The sequence below is a fragment of the Lutra lutra genome, chromosome 18 (assembly GCF_902655055.1).
Source record: "Lutra lutra chromosome 18, mLutLut1.2, whole genome shotgun sequence".
Classification (NCBI taxonomy): Eukaryota; Metazoa; Chordata; class Mammalia; order Carnivora; family Mustelidae; genus Lutra; species Lutra lutra.
In genome coordinates this window covers 19429018-19451110 of record NC_062295.1, presented here as the reverse complement: position 1 = coordinate 19451110, position 22093 = coordinate 19429018, and the positions used below count along the sequence as shown (strand labels likewise).

The window sequence follows — 22093 nt, the reverse complement described above, 5'->3', positions numbered from 1 at the left end:
GGAGCAACTAGAACTCTCATGCATTGCTGCGGGGGAGGGGTGTGAATTGTTTCAACCACTTTGTAAAACTGTGTGACAGTTTTTACTGAGGGAAAACTGTATACCTACTCTAATGATCCAGAAATTCCACTCCAAGAGAAACAGATGCCTGTATTCCATAGAAGACATACAGGAGGTGTGGCTAGGTGGCTCAGTGGGTTCAGTGTCTGCCTTGGGCTCAGGTAATGATCCCAGGGTATCAGGCTCCCTGCTCAGTGGGGAGTCTGCTTCTCCCTCTGCCCCTCCCCCTGCTTATGTGCGCTTCTGTCAAATAAATAAAATATTTTTAAAAAAGATTTATAGGGGCGCCTGGGTGGCTCAGTGGGTTAAAGCCTCTGCCTTCAGCTCAGGTCATGGTCTTGGGATCCTGAGATTGAGCCCCGCATCGGCCTCTCTGCTTGGCGGGGAGCCTGCTTCCCCCTCTCTCTCTGCCTGCCTCTCTGCCTACTTGTGATCTCTCTGTCTCTGTCAAAAATAAATACACAAAATCTTTAAAAATAAATAAATAAATAAAAATAAAAAAGATTTATAGGAGACTATTCATAAGAACTGAACATTTTTCATTTTGAAGGGGCGGGGGGGTGGGAGGTTGGGGGGAGCCAGGTGGTGGGTATTAAGGAGGGCACGTATTGCAAGGAGCACTGGGTGTGGTGCAAAAACAATAAATTCTGTTATGCTGAAAAGAAATTAAAAAACAAAAAAAAAAGGAACCGAACATTTTTCACATTATTTTTTCATAAGAACCAAAACTTGGAAACAACCTGGAGGTCCCCCACTGGTAGAATGGACAAATGCATTGTGATATAACTGTACAGTCTGATACGTTTGTGAGACATTTGTACCGTGTACATTTCTACACCACAATTTTAAAAATGTGAAATATTTAGGATATTTATCTTTTTCATTCAACAAGATGCCTCAATCTTATGAACAATGTCAGTCTGATAGAAGAAGAGTACGCCGTGTGCGATTCCATTTACATGCGGTTCAAGAACGGGCAAAACTCTTGTTGGCAATAGAAGTCAGAATAGTGGTTAGCCTGCCCTGAGAGGCATAGGGGGGACACCTGGGGTGCAGGAAATGTTCTAGATCTTCAAGAAGGAAGTAAAAATTCATCAGTTACTTAAAACAAACAAACAGACAAACAAGCAAACCACGGTTCACTGAGGCTTGACAAGTTGCAGCTTTGGCCGGTCTCCTTGCTGGGTCCAGGGAGGCAGCAGTGACCGCAGCCCCTGCCTCAGTGGATCTCGGTCTGGTCACTGCCTCGGGTAGCCGCCCTTCCGTGTCACCTCTACAGACACAGAGATAATGGCCTCTGGGGTTTGTCTTGCTTTGCTGGTGTTGTCATGGCAAAGTACCACACACCGACCGACGTGAAACACCAGGAACGGACCGTCTCCAGTTGAAGAGGCTGAAGTCAAGGTCTCACCAGGCCCCCTCTCCCTCGGAAGGCGCTCGGTTGGGTCTGTGAGAGGCCTCCCTCCTGGCTTCTTGGATTTCCTTGCCTTGTGGCAGCATAACTCCGATCTTCGTGTGATGCTCTCCCTGCGTGCACGTCTGTGCCCGCACTTCCAGCTTCCACGAGGACATGTCCTATTGGACTAGGCCCTGCTCTCTGTTACCTGTCCTTAATCACATCTGCAATGCCTGTTTCCAAGGTCACACTCTGAGGTACGGGGAGGGGGTGGGGGTAGGATTTCAACACGTCAATTTGTTGGGGGTGGGGCAGGTACACAGTTCAACATAACTACTGTGTTGTAAACAGACGGAAGGGGAAGGGGTAAAGAAACATTGTTTCGGGGCGCCTGGGTGGCTCAGTGGGTTAAGCCGCTGCCTTCGGCTCAGGTCATGATCTCGGGGTCCTCGGATCGAGCCCCGCATCGGGCTCTCTGCTCAGCAGGAAGCCTGCTTCCTCCTCTCTCTCTGCCTGCCTCTCTGCCTACTTGTGATCTCTGTCAAATAAATAAATAAATAAAATCTTAAAAAAAAAAAAAAGAAAGAAACATTGTTTCTTGGGGTTCTAGGACCACTGTGCGGCAAGATAGGCCTGGCCCGCAGGGGCTTTGCGTCCTTTCCCCACCAGCAGCGAGGCCCCCTGCACCCTCTCCCTATTTGACCAGCCTCAGTTTCCCCTCCGTGAGAGCCTGCTGCCGCGGTCCGGGACAACGCGCATGTTCTCGCGCCGGGAGCTGGAGGCGGGGAAAGGGCGGTGCGGGGCGGGCACGGGGCTGTCCCGGAGCCCCGCCCCGCCCCGCCCGGCTCCGCCCCGGGAGGCGGCCGCCAAGCTGCGCGCGGGCTCCGCACGGAGACTGTGGGCGCAGCGCCGCGAGCACGCAGCGCCGCGGGAGCCTGGCCGGGTGAGCGCTACGGGGGCTGCGGGAGCCGCGGAGGCAGGGGGCGCGGCGGGCGGGGGGTCCCCGGAGGACACGCCGGGAGCTGCGGGGCCGGGCTGCTCTCTGAGTGGAGAGCACCCTCTCCTGCCCGTCCCCCGCGAGGCAAAGTGGACAGGGTAGGTCCCTGACGCCCCTTCCCCAGTTCCTTTCACCATACCCCACTTTGGGTCTCCAGTGACCTGGATCCAGGCCGACCCATTTATTGAGATCCCATCAAAGTTCGTGAATGTTCTCTGAGCCCCAGTTTCCAGCTCTGGGTGATGGGAACAGTAGCCTCTAGTGCCCAGGACTGCCAGCAGAATACAGTGCCATCGCGGCTGGGGTCAACCCGGTGGTCCCAGGTGCAGAAGAGCTCTTAGCAATCAGCGGCGGCTTCCCACCTGCTGGGCGCCAGCGCCGTTCCAGGTGCTGCAGTGAACGAGGCCCTCCTGGAGCAGGCTTTCCGGTGGTTCGCCAAGGGCTCTGGCATCTGGTCTTTCGTGACCACCCGGTGAGGCGAGGGAGCAGCCAGGATTGTTTGGGTCCATTTTACAGCTGTGGACACCGAGGTGCAGTGAGGTTTTAAGGCTTTTGCCTAAGGGCACACCCAGTGTTGGTCACACAAAAAAAGCATCCGCACAGGCTAGGAAGATGGCTCTGGTCCCAGAGACCCGTCCCCAGAACAGAGTCCTGAGTAAAGAAGGGCTCTGCTGTGGGGCTGCCTCCTCTCCCCTCTCTACCGGGTAATTAGATTCAGATTTGGTGTGTCTCCCCACTATTAAACCCATGAGTGCCAGTGTTCGTGCAGGGTGGGACCGGGTCCCTCACCTGCAACTTTGAAGAGCAGGGCAGTGACAACAGAGACTAAAAGATAAGAGTCCCTATAACTGTCGGGGTCCCTGTCTCATGACACCACCAGCAACAACCATGGGGCTTATCACTCAGTCACTCGGTGCCTGTTCTTTTCTACACCCAATAGGCATCATGCAGAGCAGAGACACCTGTCTCTATCCACAGGGCCTGGCCAATGGCTGGCCCCCCGGACACCGTGGCTGCCATGATTACTGGCAATGATGATTATCTGGCCCCTGGTGCCAACCCTGTCCTCAGGTGGAATGGGGTTGGGCATGGGGTGGGGGTGAGATGATGGTGGTGACAGTGACTGACAGCCTGGCTCATTTGGAGTCTGGAGTGAGGACAGCAGGACCCTCGGTGCCGGACCTCAGGGTTCACACATCTGACCCTGAATCCAGCAGAGGGCTTGGACAGACCTGTAGTGCCAGCTCCCTGCACAGCGGGCGGCCCGGGAGAACTGGAGGCAGCAGCTTTCGAGGTAGAAGCTGTGCGACACTTGGAATCGCGTGCCGGTTTCTGAGCACAGAGCCCTTTTGGATCCTGTGTGGATTCCTCCTCCTCATCTCCTCCCTCTATTTCTCCTTCTCTCCCTCATCTCCCTCCTCTACCTTCCCCCTCTTCCTCCAGGAAGCCCTCCCTCCCCATCTTCCCAGTCACAAAGCAGTCACCCCCCAGTCTGGTGAGGTTCCCTTGGGCCTGATTGGATCTGTCTTCCTCTGGTGCTACACAAGAACTGGGATTTTAAGGAACTGGTAGAGAAATCAGGAATACTTGGTGTAAACTTCAGCCATGCAGTGTGACTTTGCACCTCAGTTTCCCCAGCTGTAAAGTCCAAGGCCTGACTGCCTTTGTCTCTGACTCTTTCTAAGGGAGGAAGCAGCACCTTGAAAGTTCTCAAAATTCTGAAAGGGGCAGTTTCACTGGAAAGTCAGAGTGTCTCTGAGCCCCACCAGGAGTTCCCCTTAGCCTGCTACTCCACATGACTTGAGACAACTCAAGAATATCCTTTCTTTTGTTTTTCTCTGCAGGCGGACAGATCCCTTGGCCCGCACGGCTCAGGAGAGGATGAAGGCCAACACTGCAGCCTCCTCCCCGGAGGCCTGCAGAGCTGCAGGCCAGGGTGAGAAGGGCTGCCCTGTCTGCCAGGCCTGGGGAGGAATCTCAGGCCTGGGGTCGGAGTCAGGGCCTGGGCCCGGGCCAGGTACTGCTTCAGGATCTAGAGCAGAGCCTGCTACTGTTCTGGGGCCTAATGCTATGTCAGGACCTGGGCCGAGGCCTGGTGTGATTCTAGAACCTGCACCAGGGCTTGGTGCTGGGTCCAGACATGGGCCAGGGCCTGGTGTGGTTCTGGAAACTGGACCAGGGCCTGGTGTGTCTCTAGAACCTGGACCAGGACTTGGTGCTGGGTCCAGACATGGGCCAGGGCCTGGTGTGGTTCTGAAAACTGGACCAGGGCCTGGTGTGACTCTAGAACCTGGACCAGGGCTTGGTGCTGTGTCCGGACATGGGCCAGGACGTGGTGTGGTTCTGGAAACTGGACCAGAGCTTGGTGCTGGGTCCAGACCTGGGCCAGGACCTGGTCCTACATCAGGACCTGGGCTGAGTCTGGGGCCTGGGGCAGGAGCTGGGTCAGCCCCTGGGCCGGTACCTAGGGCAGAAGCTGCACCATTACCTGGACCAGGGGTAGAGCCTCGGCCCAGAAGTGGGTCTGGAACTGGGCCCAAACCCAGTGAGCCAGAGACAGCCACTACATCAACCCCGCAGCTAAAGACTCAGGCCACACACATGCAGGCCCCTCGGCAGAAGATTCTGGTGACCGGAGGAGGAGGCTACCTGGGCTTTAGCCTGGGTTCCAGCCTAGCCAAGAGTGGCAGTTCCGTCCTACTGCTCGACCTCCGCAGACCGCAGTGGGAGCTGTCCCCGGGGACCGAGTTCATCCAGGTGCAGTGATGAGCATCTTGAGGAAAGGGTGGGGGGCCCAGGCTCATGGTGGAGGTATGGGGACAGCATCTGATGTGAGGCCAGTGAAAAGCACAGGCTCTTGGAGTGGGACTGTTGAAGCCGGGCAACAAGGCTCCACATCTTGGAGCTTCTGTGTTCTCATCCAGGGAAGGAAGGCTTCACGAAGGTCGATAGGGAGTCAGTGAGACAGCGCGCTTAAAACAGCCAGCACAGCCCCTGTGACTTAGCTTGATAAATGGGGCCAGTGACGCTGAAGCCAGTGACACCCTGTAGAATCATCTAGTACCTCCTGCCCACAGCCTCTCCTACAGGAGCTTGGCCAGGGTGGGGTTATGGGATCAGGGCTGGGACCTGGCAAGGCGCACAGTTGGTATCTCTGCCTTGGACCCATACCTCCGGTCCCCGTCTCTTCCTTCTCTGTTTCAGGCGGATGTCCGCGATGAAGAAGCCCTGTACCGTGCCTTCGAAGGGGTGGACTGTGTCTTCCACGTGGCCTCCTATGGAATGTCCGGTGCTGAGAAGGTGAGCCCCCGCCCCGCATACAGCAGCTGGAGTTAGATCAGGCTTCAGATCCTGGTTCTGCCCACACACACACACCCCAACCCCACCTGCCACCATGCTGTGTGTTTGTTATCACCCTTCACCTAAGCCAGGAAGGTCTATGGCTGATCTCGAAAGCTAAGCAGGGTGGGGCCTGGTTAGTACTTAGATGGGGGACACCTGATCCAGGAAGGACTTACACGGAAACCCTGCCCACATTTTGCATCCATGGGGCCAAATGCTAGTTCTGTCACTTTCTAGCTGTGGGACCTAGGGCGAGTTAACCTAACCTCTCTGAGCCTCTGTTTCCTCATCTGTACTGGTTTTCACGTCAGAACCTCCTCAGTGTGAGGGGGCCTGTCAGAACATACAGAGATACCCTCAGGTTCCGAAATCACACTACGCCTACATTTGCAGCTTTGTTCATAATAACAAAACACAGGATGTAACGTAAATGCATCAGTTAAGGACTATTTAAATAAATTGTAAGGTATCCACACATTGAAGTTCTATCAGAATGTGCAGATAACAGAATAATTTCCATGGCACAAAAACAGTGTTTGGTATCCTCCTGTTTGTATTTTTTAAAAAAGGAAGAAACTAGGATAAATATTGATATGCTCATTTGTATTTGTGTGCTGATTTTCATAAGTATAGATTATCTCTAGAAATACACAGACTGTAACAGTGGTTGCCTCTGCTAGGGGGTTGGGGGAAGGCTGGGAATCAGGAGTGGGAAGGAAATTTCCTTTTTCCTGTACACCTCTTTTACTGTTTGAGGGTTTTTTAAAAATATTCTTTTTTTTAATTTAATATTTTTTTAGTTATTTATTGAGAGAGAACGAGGGGGGAGGGAGAGGCGCAGAGAGACCGCCTGCGGGCCTCTCAGATCCTTGCTCCTGAGCCCAGCCCGGACAGTCTGCATCCCCGCCTGGCCCCACCCGAAGTCCAGCTTTACCCGCCTTCCATGACGAGGCCTGAGCAGCACCACGACTCTCCCACCTCCCTCTTGTCTTTTAGCTGCAAAAAGAGCAGATTGAGTCTATAAATGTTGGAGGCACCAAACTGGTGATCAGTGGTAGGCACTCAGAGCTCAGTGTGACCTGCTGTGTGTTTCCTGCTCTGTCCCCTTTCCTGCCACAGGCCCAGCTCTGGGGACAGGGCAGGGGGACAGAGGGGGGACCCTCCTCCCCTCCCCCTGCCCACGCCAGCGGAGGGCCTGTGGGCAGCACATCCTCACTGTACTGCGGACCTGCCCAGGCCTCCATGTGGGGTGGGTCAGCGTGGCCACAGCATGTCTGGGGACACAGGTAGCACGGGGTTTGCGTTTCAGGGATTTGGGATTAGAAAAGTCACTGAAGCCCCAAAATACAAGACCCACACCTGCGGCCTCTGGGCATGTCTTGCCTTGCTTGTCCTGTTTTTCTCTCTGATTCTAGATTGTCTTTTTTTCTATGTCCCCTTCGAGTGAGACTTTCTTCGGACTTGTCCCCAGAAAGGTAGCTCAGGGCCTACGGCCACACTGAGAAGGAGTGAGCCAGCCTGGCCCCTGGGACCCCACAGAGCAGGGACGTGACCCACACCCCTTCCCTCCTGAGTGCCTCTGGATTCTGGGTGGACCCCAGGGCCAGGATGTGTGTCCAAGACTGGGTCCCAGCTCCTCAGAAAACTCCCACTCACATGGGCTCTGTGTGTGTGTGTTGCCCTGTGCCCCGTCATTGCAGTTTGTGTCCGTCGGCGGGTCCCAAGGCTCATCTACACCAGCACCGTCAACGTCGTTTTCGGCGGGAAGCCCATAGAACAGGGTGATGAGGACTCTGTGCCATATTTCCCGCTGGAGAAGGTACCTGGCTTCCAGGAGAGGTGGGCAGGGCCACAGGGCCTGGGACAACCCCCCACCCCAGGCCACAGGGTCGGGATGGGTGGAAAACGGGGTCAACCTCTCAACTCAGGGTGAGTCCCGGGAAGAAGGGGTCCCCAAAACTGAGTAGCACGACCCGTCTCCTGTTTCAGCGGGTCACGCCAGCAGCAGGGGTTTTGAAATCACACAGACCTGGCCTTGAGCAGGAAATGGGATGTTATGGGGAAAAGCCACAAGCACTAAAGAACTACACGGAAGAAGTCCATCCAGCCCACGTGCAGCATCCACCCGCATCCCAGAGCAGACCCCGGGTGCCGGCAGGAGCCTCCCTGAGTGGAGGGACCCGGCTTCTTGTTACTGCTCCAAACTCTGCTCCTGTGGCTGCCCCCCCGGGGGGAAAGGAACGGCACTGGGGCTCAGGACTTGGCCATTCCTCAGGGGGGGGGGGTCCCCAGAATCCCACCCCTGTGTGGTCTGAAGCAGAGGGGCCTGCCCAGTGCCAGCAGGGTCGCCGAACCCTACCCAGTGGCTCTCTTGTCCCTGTCTTCCGGCAGCACACGGATCACTACTCGCGGACCAAAGCCATCGCCGACCAGTTGACCCTCATGGCCAACGGAACTCCTCTCCCAGGTGAGTACCCTGGGGCCCAGCCGCCGCCCCCAGAGTGCGTGGGGGAGTCTGGCTTTTAGCTTCTGTATCTCTGAGGCTCACCTTTCTTGGAAAAGGACAGCTCCCAGGGCCTTCGACACTCATCACTCCACAGATTCTGACCCCTGCCGTGTGCCCAACCCCCAACTGGGGATAAAGTCCTGAGAAAGTCCAGTCCAGTCTCTGCCCTCATGTTACTCACTGTCTTGAGCGAGGGAAGAGGCCAGATAGAAGTGGGTCTTTTTTCTGCCACGTAGGAGAGGATCCAGTTTAAATATGTTCTTTTTAAATTTTTTTTAAGATTTTATTTATTTATTTGACAGACAGAGATCACAAGTAGGCAGAGAGGCAGCAGAGAGAGAAAGAGAGAAAGAGAGGAGGAAGCAGGCTCCCTGCAGAGCAGAGAGCCCGATGTGGGGCTCGATCCCAGGACACGGGGATCATGACCTGAGCTGAAGGCAGAGGCTTTAACCCACTGAGCCACCCAGGTGCCCCAAATATGTTCTTTAGGTTAACAGAGTGCAGAATCCTGAATATGGGATGAGGCAGAGCTCGGCGGAAGGCCCATGTGAGCGAGGGCTCTAAGGTTCCAAGTTCAATAATTTACTGGATGATTCAGCTGCGGCGCCCTCCTGTGGTCACAGAGAAGCAGTGCTAGAACGGGGATAGGTGGGCCTTTGGGCGGCTCAGGCAGTTAAGCGGCGGACTCTTGATTTTGGCTCAGGTCCCAATCTCAGGGTCCTAGGCCTGAGCCCTGTGTTGGGCTCCCCGCTCAGTGGGGAGTCTGCGTCAGGATTCTCTCTCTCCCTCTGCCCTGCACCCCCCCACCCATGACACGCTTTAAAAAATCTTAAAAACTGAAAAAGAACATAGGTGTCAGTATGACACAGTGGCTGCTCCCACACCCTGGCTCAGGCTGAGGTGAGTTCAAATCCAGGCTCCACCACCTCCTACCTTTGTGATGTGATCTTGGGCAATATACTTTTTTCCATGCCTCAGGCTCCTCACCTGTAACAAAATAGGGATGATAATGGAATCTCCCTCGAAGAGCTCGTATGAGAATAAAATAATAACAGGCACTGTTTAAAAAGAAAAAAAAAAAAAAGGAATATGGACAGTTTGCATTTGCCAAGCACTTCCTGGCCCTGTTTTACATGCTCATTTTATGTGCAGAGTTCTCAGTAACGCTTCACATCATCTGCATGAACTAAGAACCTGAGGGGTCCCCTGCTTTCCAAACTCAGGAGCCAGACTGATCCAGATAAATTCCTTGCTGTCCAAATTATCACTGTTCGCTTTCCAAAACCCAGAAATGAAAAAGAATCAGAAAATGTGGTTTCTCTTACTATCTAAAGTATAAAAACTCAGGAGCCAGGTAGATTTGGAGAGTGACAGATGTTTGCAATGATGATCTGTGGATTTATGGAGGGGAGGCCGGGGCTGCAGGGTGAACAGACTTCCTGAAGGTCCTGTAGCTGTTAGGTGGCAGAGGTGGGATTTGAACTCCCCCTCCCCCCACACCAGGAGGGTCTAATCTAACACCAGAGCCTGGAGCTCAACCATCCTGCTTCACTGTTGCCACAGCTGAGCAAGCCATCGAGCATGGGTTCTTTTCCCTAAAATCTTCCCCATCCTGCCCTGGCACCCTGGACCTGTCAGGTCTTGACCCCTGACCCCAGTGCGAACACACATCCAGCTGGGTTTTCCCAGGGGTTTGATGCTATGTGGTTGAATTCTCTTCTCTGCCTGGGGCCTTCCCTGGCCGGAGCAGCAGCCTGCAAACCAGACATTTAATCCTTTGGCCAAGAATTATTTATATGAGCATCCCCAGCTTTCCCTGCTCAGGAGTCATGGATACCCTGGGCTCCGCCCCTCCTTGACGTCACTGCCTAGCGCCCCACCGGCCAATGTCCGCTGCAGCCAGACCTCCCCCCATCATGCCCAGGTGACCCAGAGTTTAAAATTAGCCGCAGACTGTTTACAGAAAAGCTCACCTGATACCTGCCTTCCAGGAGTCCAGCCATGGTCACCCTGGATGATTTCCAGTCCCTGCTAACACAAGCAGGTCCCTGAGACTCTGCCTCTAACTCAGCGTGGAGGGCTCTGGTCTCTGACGCGGAGCCCCAGGATTGCATATCGCAGCTCAGGGCAAATGGGACAATTGATGGCAAACGTGGTGGCTTAAAACTGAAATGTCTTCTCTCATGGTTCTCAGTTCACAGCCAGGTGTCTGAGATCATCCTGGGCTGATCTTCCTCCAAAGGCTGTAGGGGAGACTCTCCTGGTCTCAGCAGCTTATGGTGGCCCCCCGCATTCTTAGGGTCCACATGTGTCTTCTCTGTGAGTCTCTTACAAAGATGTTGGATTTGGGGCTCACCGGGTAATCCAAAATGATCTCATTTTGAGATCCTTCTTTATATCTGCAAAGACGTGCGTCCAAATACGGTCATATCCGCAGGTTCCGGGACATGGACCTATCTTTTTCGGGGGCCACCCCTCAAGCCACTATATTGGCCTCATGGTAAAGTGGGGATGTTGGCAGGGAGGCAGTCAGGGTGTTTGGTTATGACCAATGACACTGGCCCTGGCTGAGTTGATGGGAAAAGGAACTTGTAGTAGAAGGATGTAGGATCGTTTTTTCGGAAAAAAACTTCCAGAAAAGTGACCACCAGGGCTCAGAAAGGATAGGGTCGGGGCAGCCCCAGGGACTGGGCAGCAGGAGGTGGCGACCAGTCTCTTCAGGATGAACCCACTCGTAAGATTTCAGATCCCGGTGTGAATATGTCCTTGGCCCAGCTTGGGTCCCATGGCCACCACCTCAGGGGACGGTGACACTTCTGGTGCATCCAGACTGATAGCCCCCTAAGACCTTGTGCAGAGAGAGAGGGGCCCCCAAAGGAAGACGGAGTACACCGTAAAATGGGCACAGTTGACTCTGAAGGGAGTGAAAGGAGATTACGTCTGTCGAGTGCTGGGTGAACTCTTGGGCCGTATACATACCCACACCCAGGTCTTACCTCTGTTACTGGCCTGTGAGCATCGTGAGGACAAGGACCATTTCCTGGTTATCCTTGGATTCTCCTCTTGGTTATCCTTGGATTCCCAGGACCCAGTGTTGGGGGTAGAGGTTGGTCATCCTCTGAATGTTGTTTGTTAAATGACTAACAGATGACTGAGAATAATTAATTGAATAAGGAAGCCCCAAGGACCTGTGTTCCCTGCTAACCAGGCAAGGACCAGGAGGTCTGGACAGCATTTCTGTGTGTCTCCCTGCTGGACCACCCCTCCCCAGGCCCCTGACCTCCCCTCCCTGTATCCTAGGAGGAGGCACTTTGCGGACGTGTGTGCTCCGGCCCCCAGGGATCTATGGGCCTGAAGAGCAGAGGCACCTGCCCCGCGTGGCGGTATGTCAGCCTGGCCCTGGGCCTGAGGCTCAGGACGAGCCTGGCTGCTGTGTGCATGGATCGGGGCCCTTCCAGCCCACAATCTCTCTGTGGAACAACATCCCGAGCCTGGGACTCTTAGTTCTGGGAGATGTCCCTACCCCTACGGACCCACCAGGAACAAAGGTCTCAGTGTGCACCTGCCTGGGTTAGGCATAGGTCAGGGAGTCCCAGAGCTACGACCCCGGAGAGGCATAGGGAGCCTGTGGGCTCCCCGGGGGCCTGAGAGCTCAGCCCACGCTGTCAGCCCAAGGTCTTCCTCTAGAAAGCCTCCCTCCAGAGTCAGGTGCCAGCAATACAGCTATGAGGGACTGTGGGCCTTGTCCTCAGATCGCTCCCAGCCTGGTCAGAGAGACAGACGCCACAGTCACGAAGCCAGTGCAGCCGGGCCTGTGTGGAGGGAAGAACGAGAATACAGGAGCACAGCAGAGCGAGCCGACAGGGGAGCTCCAGGATTGTGCCTGTGCTGTGTGGAAGGGGAAGAGAGAATGAACCAAGGAAATGCGGTGGGAGAGGAAATGTAGTTCAAACCAAGTAGGCAGCTTGGGTACAAACCTGGGAATGAGAAAGGTCGCTGCTCTGGGCTTTGCCACAGATCAGTGGGCAAAACGGACCATTCCCACCCTGGAGGGGCTTCTGTTCTCACAGGGGATGGGGAATAAACATGATAAATGATGAAGAGTGTTTGAAAGCGTGAGGTGTGATGCAAAGAAACCCGAAAGGGGGAGCAGGGTATGGGAGCTGGGCACCCGGGCAGCCAGGGAGCCTCCTTGAGCAGGTGGCAGGTGCATCACGCTAGGTGGGAGGGAGACCCTTCCAGGCAGAGGGAACAGCCAATGCAAAGCTCTGAGATGGGAGCCTGGCGCACACCCTGGGGGGATCCCGCATGGCTGGAGCTCAGTGGGCAGGGGAGTTCGTAGAGGTAGCTGGGCCAGATCAGAAGGGCCTCTTCGGCCGTTGTCAAGACTTCTTTTGGTGGGTGGGTGGGTGAGCAGAAGGTTCTGAGCGGGGAGACACGGGATCGAAGATTCGGGAAGATCCCCCTGGCTGTGTGGAGAGCAAGCCTGGGGACCATGGGTGGAAGTGAGGACAGGTTCGGAGGCTGTTTCCGTCTCCGGGGAGAGGAGGCGGGCAGCAGCCCGGACGGTGGGAAGCAGCTGGGTTCTGGACAGAATGAAATAGCGGAGCCAGTGAGATTTGCAGATGGGTTGGACGAGGAGTGCAGAGAAGGGAAGGCTGATGGAGGCCCCAGGGTTTCAGCCTAAGCTGCGAGTGCTGTCCAGTGAGGTGGGGGGGGGGGGACTTGAACAGGAGCTGGAAGGTCAGGCGCTCGCTCCGGGACAGGGACAAGTGACCACCACGTGGCGATGTCGGGACAGGGATCTGGGCCAGAGAGTTCTGCCTGGAGCTGGAAATTTGGGAGCCATCATCATATAAATAGTATTCAAAGCCACTCCAGGCCTGAGTCTGTGTTTATCACTCCCTCCAGAGCCACATCAAGAAGAGGCTATTCATGTTCCGATTCGGGGACTGCAGGACGCGGATGAACTGGGTGCACGTGCGCAATCTGGTGCAGGCCCACGTGCTGGCAGCCGAGGCCCTCACTGCGGCCAAGGGCTACGTGGCTGTGAGTCTCCTTCCCCTCCCCCACCCAGCTGCGGGCAAGGCACTCCATGCCCCTAGGGGACTCCTGGCTCACACCCATTTCTCCCCAACTCAAGATGGTCCATAGGACCGTAGGCTCAGGGAAGCTTGGGGTGAGAGGGTCTTTACAGAGAGCTCCTTGCCGTGACCCTGTGACACAGGTGTTGGTCCTGAAGTCATGGTCACCAAATGCTAAGAATCTTATATATGCCATCCCATGTAATCTTCCCAACAGCCCAAAAGGGAGATCCTGTTGTTTTCTTCCCATTTCTCAGATGAAGGAACTGAGGTCCAGAGAAGTTAAGTGACTCTATGGAGGTCACAAACCTAGTCAGGGTGACCGCCCCCGAATTCAAAGGGAATTACCCAGGTCTGTCCTCAGGGCTGGAAAATGGCTATGACTTGTCAGCGGCTGCTCAGGGCAATTGGGGGGACAGGGCAGCTGCTGAGCCATCTGGAAGGGTCGCGTCAGGCTGGGGGGCAGGTGCCTGAATGTTCCCCTCCCTGTGTGTCCCCTCAGAGTGGCCAGGCATATTACATCAATGATGGGGAGAGCGTCAACCTCTTCGAGTGGATGGCCCCCCTGGTAGGTGCCCAGACATCCGCCCACCCCCACCCCGAGTGAGAAGTCAGGATTCTGCACATCTTCTCTCCTTGTCCTCCTTTCCTCTGTCCCCAAAATCAGAAGCTTTCACATTAAAAACCAGCTCTGGCTGATAGTGTCCACTGGGCAACACTGGAACTGGCCTGAGCTGGGTGTGGCTGCCCCTTTAGGGGACCCTGTACTCCTCTGGTTTGCCATAGTCCCTCCCGGCCTGATTCCTGATTTATCGTGACTTGCCCTGTGCACGTTTGCTTGTGTGACCCCCATACTGTCCGATGGAGCTCCACAGGGGGTAAGTAGAAGGTAGACTGAGGCACAAAGGGAGGTGCTGGCCCTCAGAGAACCCTGGCCTCCTTGTCCAGTATCCTACAGACCCCTTCTTGGGGCCAGCACTGCCTGGAAAGGGTCGACCAGCAACGCTGGGCTGGAGGATCTGTCCTCGAGGCATTCAGGCACAAGATCAATAGCTTTGTTGAGATATTATGCACATACTGTATGATTCACTTATTTAAAGCACATAATTTTGGGGCGCCTGGGTGGCTCAGTTGGTTAAGCAGCTGCCTTCGGCTCAGGTCATGATCCCAGCGTCCTGGGATCGAGTCCCACATCGGGCTCCTTGCTTGGCGGCGGGAGCCTGCTTCTCCCTCTGCCTCTGCCTGCCATTTTGTCTGCCTGTGCTTGCTCTCTCTCCCTCTCTCTCTGACCAAAAAAAAAAAAAAAAAAACACATAATTTTATGGTTTTTAATATATTCAGAGTTGTACAACCATCACCATAATTTTAGAACAGTTCCCCACCCTCCAAAAAAGAACCCCCCCAAAATTATGCCTTTACCCCAACCCTCACCTCTAGCCCCACACAGCCCCTAGCCTACTCTGTTTCTGTCGACTGGCCTCTTTGGACATGTCCTGTAAATGAAAACATGTGATACAATATCTTGGGCTTCTCTCCTTTGGCTTGTGCTTTCCAAGTCTGTCCATGTGTAGCCTGCATTGTATCAATATTCATTCTATTCTGTTGCCAGAAAACATTCCCTTCTAGGAACATACCACATCTTGTTAATCCTTTCATCTGTTGATAGAAATTACGGTTTTTCTACTTTGGGGCTACCATGACTAATGCTGCTGTGATCGTTAATGTATACGTATTTTGTGTACGTACGTATTCATTTCCCTTGGGTGTTCACCCAAGAGTGTTATTGCTGGGTCTGGTGGTAGCTCTCTGTTGAACCTTTTGAGGAGCTGCCAGACCGTTCTCCTTTTATTTAACCCTTTGAGAAACTGTCAGACTGTTTTCCAAAGCGGCTGCCCTGGATAAGTGCCTTTGGCTGTAGGCAGACGTCAGTAGTCACTAAATGATGTGAATGATCCCAGATTAAAAACCGACCTATGCATATATTTTTAAAAGATTTTATTTATTTATTTATTGACAGAGACACAGCAAGAGAGGGAACACAAGCAGGGGGAGTGGGAGAGGGAGAAGCAGGCTTCCTGCTGAGCAGGGAGCCCGATGCAGGACTTAAGCCCAGGACCCAGGGATCATGACCTGAGCTGAAGGCAGCCGCTTAATGACTGAACCACTCAGGTGCCCCTGACCTATGCATATTTACCCAAAATTACAAATGTAGTGATCCAAAGGGGCACGTGCACCCCTATGTTTATAGCAGCAATGTCCACAATAGCCAAGCTATGGAAAGAGCCCAGATGTCCTCAGCAGATGAATGGATAAAGAAGATGTGGTATATATACACAATGGAATACTAAGCAGCCATCAAAAACCCAATCTTGCCATTTGCAATATGTGGATGGAACTTAGAGGATATTATGCTAAAGCAAAATAAGTCAATCAGAGAAAGACAATTATCGTATGATCTCACCGATATGAGGAATTTGAGAAACAAGACAGAATCATAGGGGAAAGAAGGGGAAAATGAAACAAGACGAAAGCAGAGAGGAAGACAAACCATAAGAGACTCTCAATCTCAGGAAACAAACTGAGGCTTGCTGGAGTGGAGGGGGTGGGAGGGATGGGGTGGCCGGGGGATGGCCATTGGGGAGGGTATGTGCTATGGTGAGAAAAACAAAAACAACCGACCTATGCATTCGAGCCCTACTTTACTTTTCTAGATCAAAGTTTTCCATTTCAAGACTGGCACAGGGTTGGTGCTGGCCGCGGGGTGTTTTCCCTTTGGGTGAGCAGGCAGGACATCAGAGGGTACTTCCGCTCACCCCAGGGTAAAAGGAACATGTGACATTTCAAACTGGCCCCCAGAAGACCTGTTGTCATCTCAGGCCATGTCTCCTTGCAGTTTGAGAAGCTGGGGTACAGCAAGCCCTGGATCCAGGTGCCTACTTCCTGGGTTTACCTAGCAGGTAAGGAGAGGAGTATGTGTAGTAAAATTCCTCCGTGTGCCGGGTGCATGGGCACCGCCTCATTTCAGGCCCAGGGCCAGGAATAGGCAGAGCTGAAGTGAGGCACTGAGGACACAGGATCTCAGGAGACCATCACTCTCAGGGGCAGGTGCTCCGAGCCCCACCTGCCCTTGCCCCGCAGCCTCCTCCCCCTCGTCCTGGCTGGGTATAAACCTGTCCTCCCTGCAGGGTGGGTATGATTGGGCCACAGTGAGAAAGCGGGACAGGCAGAATTCATACCTGTGCTTTGTTGACTCCTGAGCCCACACCCGGCCCTGGGGCCTGTGGCAGGAGGCATCACACCAGTCTCCTGGGCCACCTTGTCCCCCAAGGTCACCCCAAAGTCAAGGCTGCCTTTGGGGTATGGGGAGCTTTTTCCTCACCCTTCAGGTCAGCCTCTACTCTCACCAAGCCCCCCGCCCCCCATCACCACCTCTGGTGGCCTCCTTCCAGCTGGAATGCAGAGCCAGGCATGGAGTCGTCAGCCCCAGGGGGTAGTGACCCTCAAATCACAAGCAACTGCGTTCCCGGAAGACCTTAGCGATAGATCAGTTGTATTTTAAATGCACTGGGATGCTTGCCATTTAAGGCAGGGATCTGCTGACTTTTGCCCACCAGGCCCCTCATGCGAGGTGACTTTTCATGCCCAGCGTTGTCACAGTGATGGATGCTCTTTGAGCCCCAGGTGGGAAGAGATCGGCCATGCGCTCTGGTAGTTTTACAGGATGGTATATACATTTCCACTTCCCAGCGAGCTATCGCCCCCGAGTTCGTAGCTTTGCCTGTACATCCAAGTCACTGGGGAGCTTATAAAATATCAAAATGCCCCAACTCAAGACCAACTACATCAGCATCACCAAGAGGAAGGCAAGGGTGAGCATTTTTTTTAAGTGGTCTGGTGGTTCACATGCTTGAGAACCACTGCTCCAACGTCTCTCTCTCCTCAAGAGACCGCACTGAAATAGAAGAAGTGAAAGGATGAGGCATGATTTGAGCTAACTGAATCTGCTCTGATTTATTTTCGAATGTCAGTCTTTTAATATTAATGACAACTTACTCGTGACACATTTCACAGCCAAACAAGGCACCCCAGCATGTGCTGAGAGCTGCCGATTTAAAGGAATCCAAGGACAGGAGAATTTGGCAAAGTGAAGAGATTCCCCCCAACTCCCTGGAGCAAAGCAAATAATGCCCCCAATTTGTCCCCGAGGGCCTTCCGGGAGCTCCCAGAGAGGGAGGCACCCTGGTCACTGGCCCCTCTCTCCCTTCACAGCTGCAGTGATGGAGTATTTGCACCTGGCCCTGAGGCCCATCTGTAGCATCCCGCCGCTGCTGACCCGGAGCGAGGTAAGCGGGCTGCTGCTGGGGGAGCTCTTGGTCCACACCCCCAGCGGCCCAGCCCCTCACCCCTTTTACGCCATAACTGGATGGCTGTCTGAGGTATCAGAACCTTCCAGGTGGGCCCAAATTTAGCACCAGCTTCTTTAGAATCATCCCAATCTCTGCGCTTTTGCTTAGGCTGAGTGCTCTCCGGGTCTGAAATGTGATGCACTCTGGTTCCTCATCCCTGTCATCTCATTCTTTTTTTTTTTTTTTTAAGATTTTATGTATTTATTTGAGAGAGCAGAAGAAGGGGGAGTGTCAGAGGGAGAAGCAGATTCCCCATCGAGCAGGGAGCCATATGCGGGACTTGATCCTAGGCCCTGGGAACATGACCTGAGACAAAGGCAGATGCTTGACTGACTTGAGCCATCCAGGCTTCCCTAAAAGAGGATTTTTTAAAATTTTATTTCTTTATTAGGTGATTGAAACCAAGATTTTATTTATTTATTTGACAGACAGAGATCACAAGTAGGCAGAGAGCCTGGCAGAGAGAGAGGGGGAAGCAGACTCCTTACTGAGCAGAGAGCCAGATGCGGGGCTCGATCCCAGGACCCTGGGATCATGACCTGAGCCGAAGGCAGAGGCTTTAACCCACTGAGCCACCCAGGTGCCCCAAGGATTTTTTTTTTTTAAGATTTTATTTATTTATCTAGAGAGAGCACGTGCAAGTGGGGGGAGGGGCAGAGGAAAAGGGAGAGAGACTCTCAGACTCAGTGCTGAGTTTGGAGCCCTACTCAGGGCTCAACCTCATGACCCTGGGATCATGACCCCTGAGACCATGACCTGAGCTGAAATCAAGAGTGGAACCTTAATGGACTGAGCCACCCAGGCGCCCCTAAAAGAGGATGTTTTAATGTACATTGTAAATAGCATTTGGCGTTACTTGCAAAATCCTCTGAGCTCACGCTCTCATCTGATTCTCTCTGATGTCCTGCTAAGTTAGGAAAGGTAAGAGATTATGATCGCGTTTTATAATAAACTGAGCACTGAAGAAGTTAGTGACTTCTCCAGGGTCACAAGGTTCTGGCATTGGCTTCATACTCAAGCTCAGAACTGTCTGACTTCCCTGTGGTTTCTCCTTTGGGCCATCCAGACTAGCAGAGGAAAACAGAGTGACAATAGCAGCCATCTATTGAGTGATGGGTACGCCAGGCATTGTGCCTTATCTCATTTTATTTTCACTACTGCATTGTAGATTGTCATCTCCATTTCCAGAGGAAATGAGACACACAGGGTGACCTGCCCATGAGTATTTGCTTAAGTAGCACAGCTGACATTTGAACCCAGACCAAACCTAAATGCTTTCAAGCTTGTAAAATGACTCAGGAATCAAAATCACGTGGATTAGCTGCGGAACTGCTGCTGAATTATGGTTGGGTGGGACTTAGCTCCCCTCCCTCTGGTTTCACTTACAGGTTTCCCTGTTCAACCAAGGGGTAAGGGATCCCTCTTTAGCGAAGGTTGTTTCTGGGCACTGTGGCTCTGGCGCCCTCTGCTGGTCAATCTGTGGTATACTAACCAGCCCTCCAGTTGCAGAGTCTGATTCGTTGAACATTTTTTGAGCGCCCACTGTGTGCCAGGCATTGTGCTGAGTAGCGAAGGCAAAACATAGCGCTTACCTCCAGGAACTCACAGCCCAAAGGGGAAGACAGCTTGTCAATCGGGAAGCTGCGATAAGGGCTGTATTGGAGGAAACCATGAGGAACTTCAGAGCACAACAGAAGGGGCACCTCAGCCAGTTCTGAGTAAGTTAAGACTTCCCAAAGGAAGGTGACATCTAAGCCTGAGGGCATTGTGTCCAGGACCCTGCCGATCTAGCCCCCAGCTGTATCTCCCAAGGTCCTGAACTTACTACTTGGGGCAAAAAGGGACAAGATTGCCCTCTCCCCTACACGCGTCCAAGAATAGCAGCTTGGCCAGGGGCTGTTTCTGTGCCATGGGAGAATTGAGCAGCTCTCTCTCACCCCTTCCCAGGGTCCAGCTGAGGAACAGGAGAGGAAGAAATGAGGTGGGAGGGCATCCTCCCAGTCCAAGCATAGCAGGGAAGAGCATGCACGGGCTGAAATCTGAGTTATCTGTGTGAATCTGGGCAAGTCAATTAACCTCTCTGTTTTTAATTTTTAAATATGTAAAGAAAAAAAAATGTAAAGAGGAAATGGTGGTAGTACCACCTCAGGGGATTAAATAAGATAAGGCCAAGCACAGTGCCTATTCAGTTACAGATAGCTATCAGTACCGCCCTTGAAGCCTGGACCCCAGCAGGGGGAAAGAAACGGCAGCCCAGACCCTGGAGAGTAATCGTTTATGTATAATTGAATTCCTCTTTTAGGGAAGCTTAACCAGGGAGGGAGCAAGAAGGTTGCGCCCTAGGACTGTGTAGAGCGTTTCCTGGGGTAGTTTTTCCGGAGAGCAGCACCCAGGCCACAGAGGGCGGTCATCTTCTCCTAGAGCATACCCAAGAATGTGCAAGTGCCTGCTGAGTCCCAGCGCCTTGCTAGGCTGGGGAAGGGAAACTGTGGGAGTGGGGCCTTCCCTTTTGGGGGACCGAGAAGTTCAGTTAGGCTGGGGGAGTTGCAGAAAAGGCCTCCTGGAGGCGGCGCCCTCGAGGAAAATGCAGATGGGAGGGACAAAGGAAACCTTCCCCTGCATCGCAGGAGTAAGATCCAGCCCACAGGTTCTTTGAAACTGCTGTGCGATCAAAGGGAAACCTTTGCCCTCTCTTCCTTTTCGGTAAAACAAGGTGGAGTGTGCGTCCCACCCGCATAGCCTCGCCCCTCGGCTGCCCTCTCCCCGCAGGTGCACAGCGTGGCCGTGACGCACACCTTCCAGATCGCCAAGGCCCGCGCCCAGCTTGGCTACGCGCCAGACAAATTCCGCTTCACGGACGTCGTGGAACAGTATGTGCGGTCCACGAGCCAGCGGCCCTGCGGCTGTACGGCGCGGACGCTCCTACGGCTGCTGCTCGGGCTGCTGCTGCTGCTCGGGCTGCTCGCCCTGGCCCTGCACCTGCTAGGCCTTCCGCGGTCCTTCGTCTGATCTTCGTCCCTTGGCCGGAGTCGCCTACTGCCTACGCTCCATCCTCCGGGCTTGGACCCGCCCCGGCCCAGCCTCCGGATTTTCTCCGCCCATTTCCCCGCCTACATCCCCGCCCTTTAGGCTTGGACCCGCCCCGGGTCTTGACTCCGCCCTGTCCTCACCTCCGGGCTTGGACACGCCTCTGCTCCGCCTCTTGGGCCCTGGCCCCGCCTTCTGAGTCTGGGCCTGGCCGGGTTACTGAGCAGGTAGCCGCACAGCTTCATCCGTTTTCCGGGCCTTCACCCACCCTTCTCTGCCTCGAATTCTCCTCTGTTCTGGTTTCGCCCTCTTTCTGGCCCTACCGGTATGATTGCGCCCTCCCCTTCGTTTCTCTTTCGGACTGGCCCTGCCCCTCCCTCTGGATCTTGTCCCTCCACTCTCCTAATTGTCATTCGGCAATAGCCCCGCCCTCCTCCTCTCCGACTCCCCGCCCCTCTCCGGCCACGCCTCCTAAGGTTAGTTCCTGGGGCCTGGCCAGAGTCGTCTCCAGCAGGCAAGTACAGGCCTGGCTAGCATTTGCAGATTTCCCAGTCTAATGCTGCCTGTCTAGGGACACCGGACCCTCCTGGCCGTTCGGGCTCCTCTGTGCTTGTCCTGAGATCGTCTTGAAGAGACTCATTCCAGGAGAGTTGCTTTTGATCTGCTGCTACCTTAATGTTTTGGGTTCACTCAGTCATGTGTTATCTCCGTCTGTGTTGATAGTCAGGGTTGGAGGGACCCGGGAGACCTAGACTTCTGCCTGGCTGCCCGTAGCCTTTTTGGATTTCCGGTTAACTAGCCTGGGGCTGACTTAGCTTATTAAGCACAGGCTTCTGTACCAGCAAGGATCTAAACCAAAACAAAACTTTTTAAGGTGGTCAAAAGGTATAAACTTCCAGTTACAAAATAAATAAGTCGCGGTGATGTAATGGTGAGTATGGTTAATAATACTATATCATACATGTGAAAGTCGCTAAGAGAATAGATCTTAAAAATTCTCTTTACAAGAAAAAATTGTAACTGTATGTCTTGATGGGTGTTAACCAGACTTGGTCATTTCACAAATTATGTTGTACATCTGAAATTAATATTATGTGTAAATTATATCTCAAATAGCTTTTTAAAGGACTGGACCTTTTGGAAAAGTACCAATATAATTATAATGGGAAGATTTAGAACTTATTTTTGTCCTATTTTGTAATTTCATATTACATATTTCATATTACATATTCATATTTCATATTCTTCTATTAATAAGGGGGCAGCGGTGATCAC

At 53.4% G+C, this 22093-nt stretch overlaps 1 protein-coding gene across 1 annotated transcript; it reads left to right on the top strand.

Annotated features, from left to right (window-relative positions):
* The first annotated feature begins 4076 nt into the window (after positions 1 to 4076).
* SDR42E2 (short chain dehydrogenase/reductase family 42E, member 2) lies at positions 4077 to 22025 on the top strand. Its single transcript, XM_047712876.1, has 11 exons — positions 4077 to 5210; positions 5658 to 5753; positions 6792 to 6849; positions 7496 to 7614; positions 8187 to 8262; positions 11602 to 11684; positions 13213 to 13350; positions 13888 to 13953; positions 16279 to 16342; positions 17655 to 17728; positions 20561 to 22025. Exons 1-11 carry the CDS (start codon positions 4335 to 4337, stop codon positions 20798 to 20800), a joined length of 1890 nt encoding a protein of 629 aa, XP_047568832.1. The 5' UTR covers positions 4077 to 4334; the 3' UTR covers positions 20801 to 22025.
* Positions 22026 to 22093: the final 68 nt, after the last annotated feature.

Bases quoted from the DNA above. Each gene is read 5' to 3' on its own strand.
- SDR42E2 (XM_047712876.1), top strand. From the start codon at position 4,335: ATGAAGGCCAACACTGCAGCCTCCTCCCCGGAGGCCTGCAGAGCTGCA. The intron at 8,263-11,601 runs GTGAGTACCCTG...CCTGTATCCTAG, and splicing joins CAACGGAACTCCTCTCCCAG to GAGGAGGCACTTTGCGGACG. The intron at 16,343-17,654 runs GTAAGGAGAGGA...CTCCCTTCACAG, and splicing joins TTCCTGGGTTTACCTAGCAG to CTGCAGTGATGGAGTATTTG.